The 13,533-nt window shown below is 47.5% G+C and overlaps 1 protein-coding gene across 1 annotated transcript; it reads left to right on the plus strand.

Annotated features, from left to right (window-relative positions):
• The first annotated feature begins 977 nt into the window (after nucleotides 1-977).
• Nucleotides 978-6,431, plus strand: GINS3 (GINS complex subunit 3). Its single transcript, XM_013176482.3, has 3 exons — nucleotides 978-1,219; nucleotides 1,381-1,614; nucleotides 4,527-6,431. The coding sequence occupies exons 1-3, from the start codon at nucleotides 1,040-1,042 to the stop codon at nucleotides 4,755-4,757; spliced, it is 645 nt and encodes a 214-aa protein (XP_013031936.2). The 5' UTR covers nucleotides 978-1,039; the 3' UTR covers nucleotides 4,758-6,431.
• Nucleotides 6,432-13,533: the final 7,102 nt, after the last annotated feature.

Raw genomic sequence — 13,533 nt, forward strand, 5'->3', positions numbered from 1 at the left:
TTGCTCAGTAACTTAGGCTCTTCAGGCCTCTGTGCCTTCACTATCGCACACTACAGGCTGAGGCATTTTGGGACACAGAGAAACAGTGATTTTCTTCTTTTTGCAGATGCCTGACTTCTGCAACCTATAAAAACAGCATGTGCTATTTACATCATTCTCTCTTCTCGCTCACAGCGCAAGCTTTTATATTTAACGTAGCTATTTGTTCCCTAAACCTGATTGAACAGGGAATATTTTTACTAATCCAATTCAGCAAATTATAATTTTATCAGAACTGCCCTTTAGAAAGAGCTTTTGGAAACTGCTCTGTAACTCACTTGGAATACGTGCAGAGAGAGAACAGTTTGTTTTCCAAAGAGAAAGACTTCATCTCTCATTGAAAAGAAGCCCAACAACAACATAGTAAAACAATTGAGATTGCTAACTCTAATTTAGTTTGTTCTTTGTACTGTAGATAACTCAGCACCTTACAAGAAATGACCTTTAACAGTGAGCTTTCTTTTCAGGACCATGCACTGGCGTCAGGATTTAACGCGCCTGATAACGGGAAAAGGGGTGTTCTAAAATCAGCAGTGTGGGGGCATCACATTTACAAGAACACAGGCTCACGTTTCTTCTGCTTTTTGGTCTCTGCTCCTTGTACTTGTCTAACAATTTAGCAGCATCTAGATTTTCACAAATCCCTCACACCGCAGCTCACAAAAAGCTTGCCGTTTCTCTGTTGGCTCGCTCCATTTTTATAACACATACTGCTATGGTACATAATGGGTGTGTAAGGGATGGAAGTACATCATCGCAAATTCCCTGTCTCCGCGGCTTGTGCTTTATTTTCCTCAGTACAAAATAAAATGGTACACGATTTAATAAACTGCTCCTAATGTGGTATCGTGCCTCAGTCACGGACCAGAGACGCCATTGCGGGACTGAGGCGGCGGCGCCGGGCTCGGCCGCCGATTGCTCCGGCCTGCCGCAGCGCGCATGCGCGGCTGTCCCCGGGGCGGCCGGCGCCTCCGCCGCTCCGCCGCCCGCCCTGCCGGCCATGGCCGAGGCGTATTTCCCCGTGGGTCCCGGGCTGGGCTCCGAGGAGAACTTCTTGTCGCTGGACGACATCCTCATGTCGCAGGAGAAGCTGCCGGGTCGCGCCGAGAGCAGCCTGCCCCGCCTGGCCTTCGCGCTGGGCCAAGGGGCCGCCGGTGGCTCGGGCGACTCGATCCCGGAGGTAACTCGGGGACTACAACTCCCGGCAGGCCCCGCGCGGGGTAGCCCGCGGCGGGCGGGCGGCGGGGCGGCGCGGGGCACGCCGGGAAGTGGAGGCGAGGGCGTCCTGCAGGTTTTAGCAGCTGTTTTTTTCTTCTTCTGCTTTTTTTCTCATTTGTACAGGGCTCAAAGCTGGAAATACCCATGTGGCTGGCTAAAGGGTTGCACGACAGCAAAAGAAGAATAATTTCGGTGGAACTGCCAAAGATTTACAAGGAAGCCTGGAGGACAGTCTTCAGTGCTGATGCCAACGTGGTTGATTTGCATAAAATGGGGCCGTACTACTACGGGTTTGGCTCCCAGCTCCTGAATTTTGACAACCCAGAGAATCCCGAGATAGCTCAGACTATCCTGCAGGCAAGTATTAGAACTGAATCTTGAAATTTGGTTTTATGTCTTTCCATCTTCTTGTTCCCAGCTGCTCAGCAGTCTTCCAGAAAAATACCCTGTTTTAAACCAAATGACTTCTAAATTCATTAGGGATTTCTACATCTTGTTGTAGGACCCTTTTAGGCAACTGCACAGCCAGTGATAAGTCAAGGGGTAATGGCTTCCAGCTGCGCCAGGGTAGGTTTAGGTTGGAACTTAGGAGAAATTTCTTTACTGAAAGGGTTGTGTGGCGCTGGAATAGGCTGCCCAGGGAAGTGGTTGAGTCACCATCCCTGGAGGTCTTCAAGAAACGTGTAGATGTAGAACTTAGCAGCATGGTTTTGTGGTGGACTTCAGTACCAGGTTAAAGGTTGGAGTAGATGATCTTAGAGGTCTTTTCCAATTGGAATGATTCTGTGGTTCTAGTGATGTCAGTGCAAGCCTCAAGTGTTCATCCAGGTGTGGAATTTTAGCTTGGAGTTTCCACGCTGTAAATATGTTTTTTCAGAAAATCCTGTAAAACAGGCCTAGAGGACATGCAATTTTAATTCTGCCTTGCAGCAAGGGTACAGATTAAATAATTTGCCTTCTATTATTTTATTTTTCTAAACTGTTCTTAAAGCTCTCTAATGATAAGACTTTATACTGTCCTGGGCAATTGTTCCAGTGCTTCACCGTCCTAGTCTCAGGAGGTTTCCTAAACTAAACTAAATCTGTTTCACAGCAATACAAGCTCTGTTCTGTTTGTCTCACACAAAGTAAATGCTGAAAACAGATGATTCTTTCCCTTCCTGCATCAGGCTATTATGTATTTGAACACTAGTTTTCTTCAATCTGGGATAAACAGCCCCCAATTCATTTGATACCTCATTGTGGGTCTTGCTTCCTAACCTCGGATCTGTGCACTGCTGGTATTTTTCCAGTTGATCTGCCTCTGCTTTGACGTGCAGTGTCCGGAACAGCACACGTTCTACTGCTCAGGACCTGCCTTGTGCTCTTGAAAACAAAAAGATTACCCTGTGGATTTTCTAGACCGTGATGCTCAGACGCTCATCGTGTCACAGCATACCTATTTTTCTTAATAGCGTGACATTGACACGTGTTTGGTTTGCAGTCCACAGTGAGATGGTACAGACTGCATATCCAGACAATCATTCCTCATGCTGCATTCATACAGTTTACATGTTCTTTAATGTAGAACCTTGCGTTAGTCCCAGCTGTATTACATCCTGTTGTTTTCAGACCATGTTTCTATTCTGTCAGCATCACTTGTGAATTACTGTTCTGCCCCACAATGTGCTTGCAGTCATCCCTCCTTTTCCTGCATGTTGCTCGCTAATCTAATCGATATATATTCCATTAGTAAGCTCATTAATGAAATTGTTAAATGCTACTCGGTTCCAGTTAGCTCCCGGTAGAACTCCGCTCAATATGTTCTTTCTTCCTAACAGGAACTATGAATAATTGTCTTTACCAACCACCTAGGGGCAGTTTAGCTAAGTCTTACAAGAGTGCCCCATGACTGGCATCCTGCCATAACAGGAAACTAACGCAGTCTGCCCAAGTCCCTTGGCAAATCCATGTTGGCCGTTACACCTCTCTTTATTTTCTTCCAGAGATTTATGCATTTTATTTATTTGTTCCAGTATGTTTCCAGGAATTGATGCTGATGAATTTATAATTCCTTGGCTCTTCCTTCCTTCCTCTCTATCTCCCCTTTCTCCTTTAAAAGATAGATAACATCTTTGCATGTTTCCGGACTTTTGCAAACTCTTCTCTGCACCCTGAGCTTTTAAAGGTAACCACTAACAGCTCTGAGCTTTCTTCAGCCAGTTCTCTTAAGTAGTCTGGGATGATTGCTGTTGGCTTTTCTCGCTCTCTTTTCCTCTTCCTTCCTTTCTTTCTATAAAAGCTGGTGCAGAGATGCTTTCAAACACTGCTGCTTACTTGGAGTGGTCCATCGAAGGCTTGCTTTCTGCATTGAGGAGGTGACCACACCTTTCCTCATCTTTCCTCTTTCTGCTGATGTACATCTTAGCAGAAGACCCAGTTTAGCTTGGTATGATTTCACTATGTTAAAAGTAAACAAGAGGGGAGTTGTGCTGTTTGACTTTAAAAAAGAAAAAAAAACACCAAAAAACTCTCCCCCAAATATTCAAGAACTAGCAATAGAACATGTGAAAGTTAGCTATTTGGTGCTTACAAAGCCAAAGTGAGAGCTATAGAATAAACGTGTTTCTAAAAAACGCTTCTGAAATAAAGAAGCACGGTTTTCAAAGAGTTTTGACCTTTTTTTTCTCCTCCCTCCTTATATTTTGTGTATAAAACCTTTAAATCTATTTGGGTGTAAAATCTTTAAATATGTCTTTCTGCTTTTTAAAATATTATCTATTAGAGATTTGAGGCTTTGTGTGTGTGTTTGTGCTTTTAGTGTTTTTTCAGCATACCGAATGTGTTTCAGTGACAGTTTAGCATAACTTCTGGTCCATTCACGAGTTGCAGCTTGTAAGTTCCTGCAACAGCTGCCACGGCGTGAGATCCAGTCCACCTGCACTAAAGCACTGATTGCTTCTGAAGTTAGAAGAGATTGTAATTGTGTTATGCCCCATGGACTGCGCAAGCCTGTCACTAGGGAGCAGCCAAAATCTAATCCATGCCTGCTTCCCACCCAGCGTATCAGATACTCGCTCTCCAGCTCATGCAGGAAATGGTTTGTCTTTGCATCCCAGATTAATAGGTGCTGCGTGCAAACAGGCTGCAGCTGGCAGACCCTCAGCAGCTGCAGGCAGATGGGAAGAGCTTCCATCTTTGGCTTCCCTGCCTTGAAAGCTCATGCCTCTAGCATTTGATCTGAAGGAGCCTCTGCTTTATCTGTCAATAATTCTGCTTATCTTCTTTAGACGTTTATTAGCCGTTTTCGTCGTATCATGGACTCCTCTCAGAATGCTTACAACGAAGACACGTCAATGCTGGTGGCTCGGCTGGATGAACTGGAGCGAGCCTTATTTCGAGCTGGCCAGAAAGGGCTGAATGACTTCCAGTGCTGGGAAAAGGGACAAGCTTCGCAAATCACAGTTTCCAGTCTGGTCCAGAATTATGGGAAAAGAAAGTTTACGGATATGGATGGTTAAAATGCTGAAGAACATGCAGCTGCAATGAGGGACACTGAGAGATTTACAGTCTATCACAGAAAAGAAAGATGAGTCAGCTTTGGGAAAGGACGGACTCCTTGTCCATTAATGGGAATTCTCTCTTATGTCTTCGTATTAGTCTAGTGTAAATTTTAAAGGCAGACAGCAAGAATATAAAAAATAGATTGCATCACATCACCTGATAGCTTTACAGCTTACTCATACCACTCCTGAGGATTTGCAGTTATGGTGTTTGCTAAGAGGCTGAAAGGATGTGAGATGATTTTCTAAAAGGGTAATTGATATTTATTATTCTTTGTCTTCCAAATTGATATTTACAGTGTCAGATCTGTTTGGAAAAATGTGTAATTCTTTGTATTTCATCCTTCCCATTCCATCCTCCTAGGAGCACGTTTCCAGCTTTCCCATTCTTCGGAGAGCCCCAGTGATGCAAAAAAAAATGTACAAACCGCACCGAATTTTTCCCATGTCTTGTACATTGAGTTCTAACAGGTGCTCTCCATGAGGCTGGGGTTCTTATCGCTGGGTTTTGTACACAGTGTTAGCGCCTCAGAGAACAGAGTACTCAGAGTACTTTACCCACCCAGCAAGGGCAGTGGCCGCGCGGGTCTCGTGCTGCCTTGTCCTCTCTCTCCCTTTCAGCCCCTGCGGGCTCCATGCCACGAGTGGTGGGGGACGTTCCCATTCGATGCGAGTGGCTTTTGCAACGTGCGCATCTCTGCCATGGGTGTTGAGCTCCTCCAGTCGTTTTACAGAAGGCAAAAAAGAGGACAGGCTGGATTAAAAGCAGCAACTTAATGGAAACTGCCCTCCGTTATCAACCTCTGAGCCATCTGTTTTTCCAGGAGAAAATCTGATTGCTAAATGCAGTTGATAGTGAAAGGACAGAGCAAGCGAGCCGAGTTTCCTTCTTTCTGGTTTATCTGTAAAATGAGCCTAGTAAATGTCGTTGCTGCAAGTAGGAGCAGCTGGAGTTGGAACTTGTTAAAGAGCCCGGTGGTTACCATCCTGCGTGCGTGTCCTTAAACCTTACGTGAAGTCACATTTGATGAATGGGAAACAGGAAACGTGGTTTGCTCTGTAGGAAGTAGTTCCTGCCATGATCCTTTGGAAGTGTGTACTGTTTTGTGGGTGCTTCTGAGCATCTATAGAAGGTGGCGTTTGGAGAGCACCTAGGAGGAGGATCCGGATCATAATGGTACAGAGTGCTTCCTGCTCTGGGAATCGCTGGGAGGCGGCGGCAGTCCTGACACAAAACCTTTCAAGATTTGATGTGCCAAGTCTTGTAGGATTTGTTTCTGTGCTTGCAAATGTGCCTGGATATGAGATATTTCAGATATTTCAAACTGGAGATCTCAAGTACGGCATGTGGTCATTCTGTGGGCCAGAGGAGCGAAAGCTCTGCCTGTGGAGGCCGCAAGAGGAGATGTGGGGCTTCACAAGCGCCTTGGCACCTGCCTGAGCAGCGCAGGGCTGGCTGTCCTGCTGCAGGAGGCTAATTGGAAGCTGTACCTGACAAAGTACATCAAATACGGGCAAGAATGTTGCTGCACTTAATGGCACGTAGTAGCCTAGGCATTTTCTTGTATCACTTGTATATTTTCTACTCCTGGATTATTATGCTGAATAAATATTTTTATACATTTTTCTTCATGTAAAGTGTCCACTCTTAACTGTCCTGCAACACTAAAACTAGTCACAGGTAGGGAAGTGCAGGTCTCTGCGAAATGGTGGCCATGAGGGATATCGCAGCTCTGCTCATATCATTCCTCTTCTTTTTTAGGTAACGTGGTTGGGAGCTGTATTCGTGCAGTCAGGCGACCACAGAAGCTGTTGCTGACTAACTCACTAGTAAGGGCATTAGGAGTTTGTTCAGGTCTTGACAGGGACACTGCCAACCTGATACAAGCTATTGATTTTGCAAATCTACGTTTTTATGAAACAGGAGATGGATGGAGGCGATTCCATGTTACCTCAACTTAGCAGCAGAGCAGCAGGTAGCAGGTAGGAGTTGGCTGTCCCTGCGTTCGTACCCTGCTGCTCCAAGAGTTGTAGCACAGGCTTCAAGTCATGTGTCAAAGCTGCAGTCAGTGCTTCAGCTGCAAGGGAAGCAAGTTCAACTCCATCTGCGATGAAAAGTATTCGAGATTCGGAAAGATTATTTTGAGAAGGTGGTGCCTTTGAGATCTAGTTGGTTTATACCCTGAATGAGTTGTTCCTCGGTTTATGGACTGGTTTTGGTAATTGTCCAAACTCATTTTCCTACATCTGTAAAAGCGTTTTTCTTTGTTCTTGCTGGGAACAAAATCCAAGCAGGTGGTTTACACTTGCCAATGTTTTGTGCAGGCAGTTTCAGAGTTTCAGAGAAAAAATCCCTTTTCCTTGAAGTAGTCCTTAATGTCACTGGCTTTTTGTAAGTGGCAATGTCACTTTTAGTAACCCTGAGTGTTTGGTAATAAACACCGTAAGATTCTTTAAAAAAAAATGTGGTCCTATGATTTTAAATTGCCATATTTCATTAGTAGATTTAATGTTCTGTTGGTTTTTTATTTTAATTTTTTTCTTACTTGCTGGAATGCTTTATTCTGTCTGGAAATACTTTGTTGTAACTCTAGACACCCACTGCTTCTGAAAAGCCTTTAGCATAACTAACAAAAGACTGCTCTATAATTTTATGAACACAAACTGTCCTTTATGATTATACAGCAGCAAGCTATGTTAGAGGAGTTTGAACTTCTGTATTATCAGAATGGAACAATAAATCCCCATTACAAAGCCATACAAAAGAGGTATGAAAAGAATTTTTAAGTGTCATTGCTTCCCATGTCCCTCAGAAACTGCAAGGCTACTGAAATTTATCACAAAACAGTCCATAGACAAATTTTACAATATTGCCACAATGGTTTTCATTACTATCGAAAATAGGTGAAATTTGGGATGCTGGCTAGTGGTGTGTTCACGTAAGAATGTTTCCTTGGGTTTTGGTGACCTGTTTTCAAAGACCTACGAGCTGACATGGATCAGTCCTTTGCCAAGGTGAGGGTTAGTCCTGCCTGACCCATCCCAGGGTGACGTTTGTCCAGCCAGGCCTTCGGAAGCTGCTTCTGCTGCACAGCCGGCAGCCTCCGTAGGCAATCTGTTCCCGTGCTGGGCTGGAAGCCTGGTGAACAGAGGGAGCTCTGTATGCGCTGACACGGTGCAGTACAGGGTCACTCGAGCTTCCCAGCAGTGAACTCCTGTTGGAATGGTTACTGAAGCTGAAAAGCTTTCTTCACCGAAGTTTCACATGAACACTCAGCTCCTTTTCTCTCCTCCGTGTACTCTTTGAAGCAGGTGACACAGCCATGGATGTTTGATGCCCAGTAAAAAACAAAGAGCTTTGCAGCTGTGCACGCGCAAACTTTCTCACCTATCCAAATTATTGTTTCACAAAACGTTCACTTTCCTTCTTTGGCTCCCTTTGCCATAAACAATGTCTCAGTTTGTCCTTTGGCTTCAATTTATTTTCGGTCGGCAGAAAGAAGCTGTTGATTGCTTCTGCCAGCACAGAAGCTATAGGTGTCATTCAGGCCAACAGCACCCAGAAGTGGCAGTAAGAAATGTCTTGAGAACTGGCACACTTTAACACCAAATACTATTTTTATCAGGGAGACCATGGCACCTAGCTGAGTTAAGAGCGTGAGCCTTTTTGATTTTGATCAGTGATTTTCCGGCCATTTTTGGTGACCGGCTTTTATAAGAGCTTTCAATCAAAATTTTAATTGAATCACTTGCTAAACAGAGGGTGATGTAATCCAGCAAAGGGACAATGGTGAATGCTTTCTTCACACAGAGCAGCTTCTGTCCCCAGACGTGCTTTTTATAAAAATACATTGTCTGGTAGCACATCATATGGCTCAGGAAGTGGTGGCTTTATTTAAAAATCCAGCTATCTATCTAGCACTGCCTCTCTGCCTGGCAGTAGCCGACTCGGAACTGCTCTGTGCCTCAGTTTCCTTTTCTGACAAATGAAGATAACGTTCCCTTATTCGAGTGTGTTTTGCCATCTAGACTGGAGGCAGCGTTGTACTCTACAGCAAATCTGCTAGCCAGATTTTCACAGCTCTGCTGTGTGTGCCAGAGCTCAGATGGTTGCGTGACAAGTGCTTGACAGAGCTAAAAGATTCCCCTTTTCAGAAATCACCCTGTTTTCCTTGCTCAGTCTACTAAAGCCCTACTGCTAAGCTTCTTCAGGGCTGCCACATACCTGATTAAATGTAAGGTGAGTACTTTTCCTACTCTCCAGCCTTCTCTCCTACCTAAGGAGCCAGTTGGCCCAGCAGGAGGGTAGCCAAGCTAAGCCTGTATTTCTGCTCAGGTGCCTGATTGCTCCAGCTCAGAACAACTTTTACTAGAGTCGATGGCAGCCTGATCACGAAGTGCTGAGCTGAATCGTCAGTGGGACTTCGCGCAAAAACTGGTGGAAGGATGACAGATTGCTGTGATTGCATCGTGACACACGAGCGAGGAATGAGCGAAGGCCGCACACGTTTGCAACTTATGGCTGATGGTTTTGCTTTGCAGGGCTGGCTTTGGGAGCTGATCTCTAGTGGATATGTTTTTTTTTATTTTGTTTCATGCTGACCACGCAATGTGATTCAGGTCTGGGGCAGGCAGATTCTGCTTTTGAAAGAAGCTGTGCCACTTTGGGTTTATCGTGCCCTCTGACCCCATGCGCACAAATCATTTAATTTCTTCAGCACTAAGACACTTCCACAATGAATCGGGGACAATGAAACTGGAAGTTTAACGTTTGTGTTCTTTGCTCAAACGCTATCGTTAACGCAGCCTGTGTTAGATACGTGGTCGGGTTGAGGCTTTATGTGTGGTTGGTGTTACCCAGTTTCAGAGACACCAGCTTGCTCTACCCTACTGCAGTAACCCCTTTGTTGATGGCTGAAGCGTGCATTTGGGGTTTTCCCAGGAGCTGCTGGGGGAGTTTGAACACACGGCCATGAGAAGGCCGCGGCCTGGGAGGGCCTGGGTATGCACTGCTCGTCAGCAACCAGGAGAGGGGGCATCGAGCTCAAGACATTATTTTTATGTGAGTCCTACCAAAACTGCTCGTTTCAGTGAAGGTAGTAAGAACCCTATTGACATTCTTCTGCCTTTCAGACCAAACCAGGTGTCCAAGTGACTTGCTGTTGCACCTGCAAGGCAAAAACACAAGTCGGGTGAGGCTCAAGATGGAGTTCAGGTTGCACCACCTCGTCCTCTGTTTGAGCATGCAGCAAGAATGGACGTCGAGGTTGGCACGGACACTGAAGGCGCAGTATTACTGATTGCCACAGAAGGAAGGAGGTGGTGAGAAAGCTGCCAAGAGCGAGCTGCAAACAGGGGAGGAGATGGACAGACACTTGGCTGTGCCTCCCATGTCAATTTGAGGTGCGCTGGATGGTACCTGAGCAGGCGCAGGACTCTCTTCGGGCAGGAGTGGGAGACCAAGTAAGGTTGTGTCTGCCCTCTTCTCCCCACCACTTGTTGGAGGGAGCTCTCCTCGCTGCCAGGGAGCAGGAGAAGCAGCCACCCCCAGTAGATCTGGAAGCACCTGGCCGTGGGAGCAGCGTGCGTGGGAAGGCAGCCACGCAGGAGCCAGGCAGGTGGGGGCAAGCTCAGCGGTCCTTTTGGGGTGGCTTGGGCTGGAGACAAGAGGTGGAAGAGCTGATGGGGAGGGGAGACGGAGCATCGGGAGGCAGGGCAGCGTTCAGCGTGGTACCTCCTTGTTTGAAGGGGTCCTTCTTCTCTTCACCAGTGTATCGGAGCGTGACGTCTGGGTACTCAGACCCTCAAACCGCGAGGCTACCTCCAGTCGGTGCATCGTTGCGTGCTTTGTGGGGGACCTGTGGAGGGGCCTGGAGATGTACGAGGAGGTACGGGAGAGGAGGAGGCAGGAGCTAGGAGGGACCTTGGGGATTGGAAGAGAGCCCAGAGGGAACTTGAGAGCAGGACGGGGATGAGAGGGAAGAAGACAGTGAAGACTATTGGAAGGCTGTTGTGGAAAATTACAAGGGGCAGCACAGCCCCAGAAAGCCAAGGCATTTGTTCTGGTTTTCGAAACACTTCATTAATGTCATTGACAATACCAGCAGGTTCCTGAGATTAGCACGCTTCTATTTTTGAAGAGTTATTTCTAATGGCAGGCTGCCGAGCAGTGCCACTGGCCTTAGTAATCTTTCTATCTGGATTGGCAGGACACACTGTGGTCTTTCGCCTCTCATTAGCCTCTGTGAAACCGAACGGTTCCAGCTCTTCACAGGGAAACACGCTTCCTGCAGGATTTCTTGCCCCATGCCAAGGCAGAAACCACTTGTCTTGTGGACAGAAATCTCTTTTTCTCTAGATATGACACAGGTTGAGCAGGGCTCGGGGCGCAAGGAGCGTGCCTCTGCCAGAGATGCCTTTTGCAGAGCGCAGTGCACGCTGCCTGGCCTTGCCGTCTGGCCAAGCCGGGTCTCGCTGCATAATTGCAGGCCCAGCTTTGTGCTGACGGAGGAGATGACAAGCGTGGCTGCCTCGGTGCACGTTCCTGGGCATCCTGCAGTTGCAGAGAAGCAGCTGGCATTCCCTGGGGGAAGGTAAATATCCTCTGCTCAGCATTGGCTCAGCCCCCTGGGAAAAACAGGCCCCGTGGTGCCCCAGGTCCAACCCCTTTAATACCGGTATTCTCTCCCAAGTGTGTCTTTAATGACTGGTGTTGTGATAGCAGAGCTATGCTCGAGTCGTGGGACTCAAACACACTGTGTTCTGTTCTTGGCCCCTGTTCCAGGCTCAGGTTCTTTTTGACAAATGCATTAAAAGCATTTTGCTTTTTATTAGCCTGTGAAACAGAGGGGGGACCCCAAGGGTGAAGATTGCTGTAAAGCTTGAAACCTGCCTTCTGTTCATGCTGGGATCGTGTAAGATCATAAAAAATAGCTTCAGTGTAAGAAATCCCAGTTTGCCTGCAGATGAGTTTGAGAAACTGCAGCCCTGAAGACCATCCCAGGGTAAACCCTGCCAGATTTCTCAGTGCCTAGAAATGGTCCGTGTTAAGGGGATGCCTCTTGAAAATCGTGACGATGCTGTTCCATCTCTGTTGTGACGCTGTGATTAAAACAACAAAAGTGGCAAAAAGCAAATTGAAGTTGTAGAAGCCCAACCTGTGCTCCCAGGTAGTGCAGCTTAAAAGGCTGTGCCTATCTCCAGACTTTCTTTTGGTCCCTCGAGGGCTCTGGGGGCTCCCCAGGTAAAGCAGAAGCATGGGGAAGAATATAAAAATAGCTTTCAAACCCTCACAAACAGGAGGTTTACGCTGGACAAATAAGGCAAAATTTTCCCTGACTTCAGGACAAAAAATTGCCAAATGCTAAAGATGCAGCATGGCTTTTTTTTTTTTTTTCCCTTAGGCATTAGAGCAAAATGAGACTGAGGAAACAACCACACAATAGCACAGTCCTGTGGCTGGGGGGCTTGGCAGCGATGCATGTGGGAACAGACAGTAAAGCAGATACAGAAATAAAAGCACCATCAAAACAGTCCTCAGAGGTTTGTCTTCTGAGCCCACAGCCAGGCTGCACAGCCTTTGCTCCTCTGGGGGGAGGGCATTAATGGTGGTTCAGACAAAAGGACAGCCTGTGCCTCCACAAAGCTGCTGGTTGAACAGGCTGCTCAGATAAGCTGCAGAGGAAGAAGCAGAAGGCAGGAGGTGAGACCGGCCCGAAACACAGATCAGGTGCGACCACAGCCCTGACGAGTGCCGCCGCGAGCTGGGGTCTGTGGGTGCCCGTTTCTCTTGCTGTGGGACCTTTCTCTGCGGGGTGAGTGTGTTTTGGGAGCAGGCTTCTGTCACAGCTGGGATTTAAGATGAGTTTCTTGCCTTTGCCCCACTTACAAGACCGGCAGTTTGTTTGGGTGTTTAACTGGCACCCAGGACTGCTGCCAGGACACAGGCATAACCTTCTTCCCTGGGTGCTTTTCATGCGTGCGGGGGGCTGAACACCCCCTTTTCTCTCTGGGGGCAGCTCTGCAGCTGGAGTCAGGGAATGGAGGGCTCAAGGGAGCTGCGTACAGGCCCCAGCTGCCATTAACAGGGTGCCTGTGTGAATTGTGGAGGCTTCCAGAGAAGAGTCCCTGCTCACTTGTGCTGCTGGAGATGGGGGAGCAGTGGTGGTGGGGCGGGGAGGAGCAGGGCCAGGCTCAACTTGCATTTTCCTGGGCAAGGCTGTGTCCCGTCGTGCTGCCCCTGTGACCCACGCGAGCCTGGGATGGGATGGGGGTGGCTGGCACCCACCAGACCCCTCACCCTGCCTCTCCCCTGGCCCTCTGACCTGGAGCCAGCTCCCCCTGCCTCCACCTTGAAAACCCACAAGCCGATTAAGCCCAGCGTGTTAATTGGCCGCGACAGCTCATTTTGTTGTCTTGCGTTTAGTTATTGACCGGGTGCGTGTGACTGGATTCACAGCGAAGGTCAGTGCCAGGCTGGGCTGGAGCCTCCCTTCCTGCAGGAGGATGCAGAGGATGGATGAGAAGTAGGTTTGAAGGGGCATTGGACTCTCACCGCTGACAACAACGCTTTCCAGGGCATGTCCCACATATTTAAAGCCCCAAACTGGGAGGATGCACAAGCAGGGTGACCGTCCCCAGACCCCAAAGGGTGACTTCATCTCAGTTTGGTTGCTCTCCTCTAGAGATCAGGACTAAAATTAGCAGGAGCAGGGAGGGAGATGTGCATGGGGTG

The sequence above is a fragment of the Anser cygnoides genome, chromosome 12 (genome assembly GCF_040182565.1).
Source record: "Anser cygnoides isolate HZ-2024a breed goose chromosome 12, Taihu_goose_T2T_genome, whole genome shotgun sequence".
Classification (NCBI taxonomy): domain Eukaryota; kingdom Metazoa; phylum Chordata; class Aves; order Anseriformes; family Anatidae; genus Anser; species Anser cygnoides.

Coding starts and splice junctions, on each gene's coding strand:
- GINS3 (XM_013176482.3), top strand. CDS start 1,040: ATGGCCGAGGCGTATTTCCCCGTGGGTCCCGGGCTGGGCTCCGAGGAG. Junction 1,220..1,380: donor CGGGCGACTCGATCCCGGAG/GTAACTCGGGGA, acceptor TCATTTGTACAG/GGCTCAAAGCTGGAAATACC. Junction 1,615..4,526: donor TAGCTCAGACTATCCTGCAG/GCAAGTATTAGA, acceptor TATCTTCTTTAG/ACGTTTATTAGCCGTTTTCG.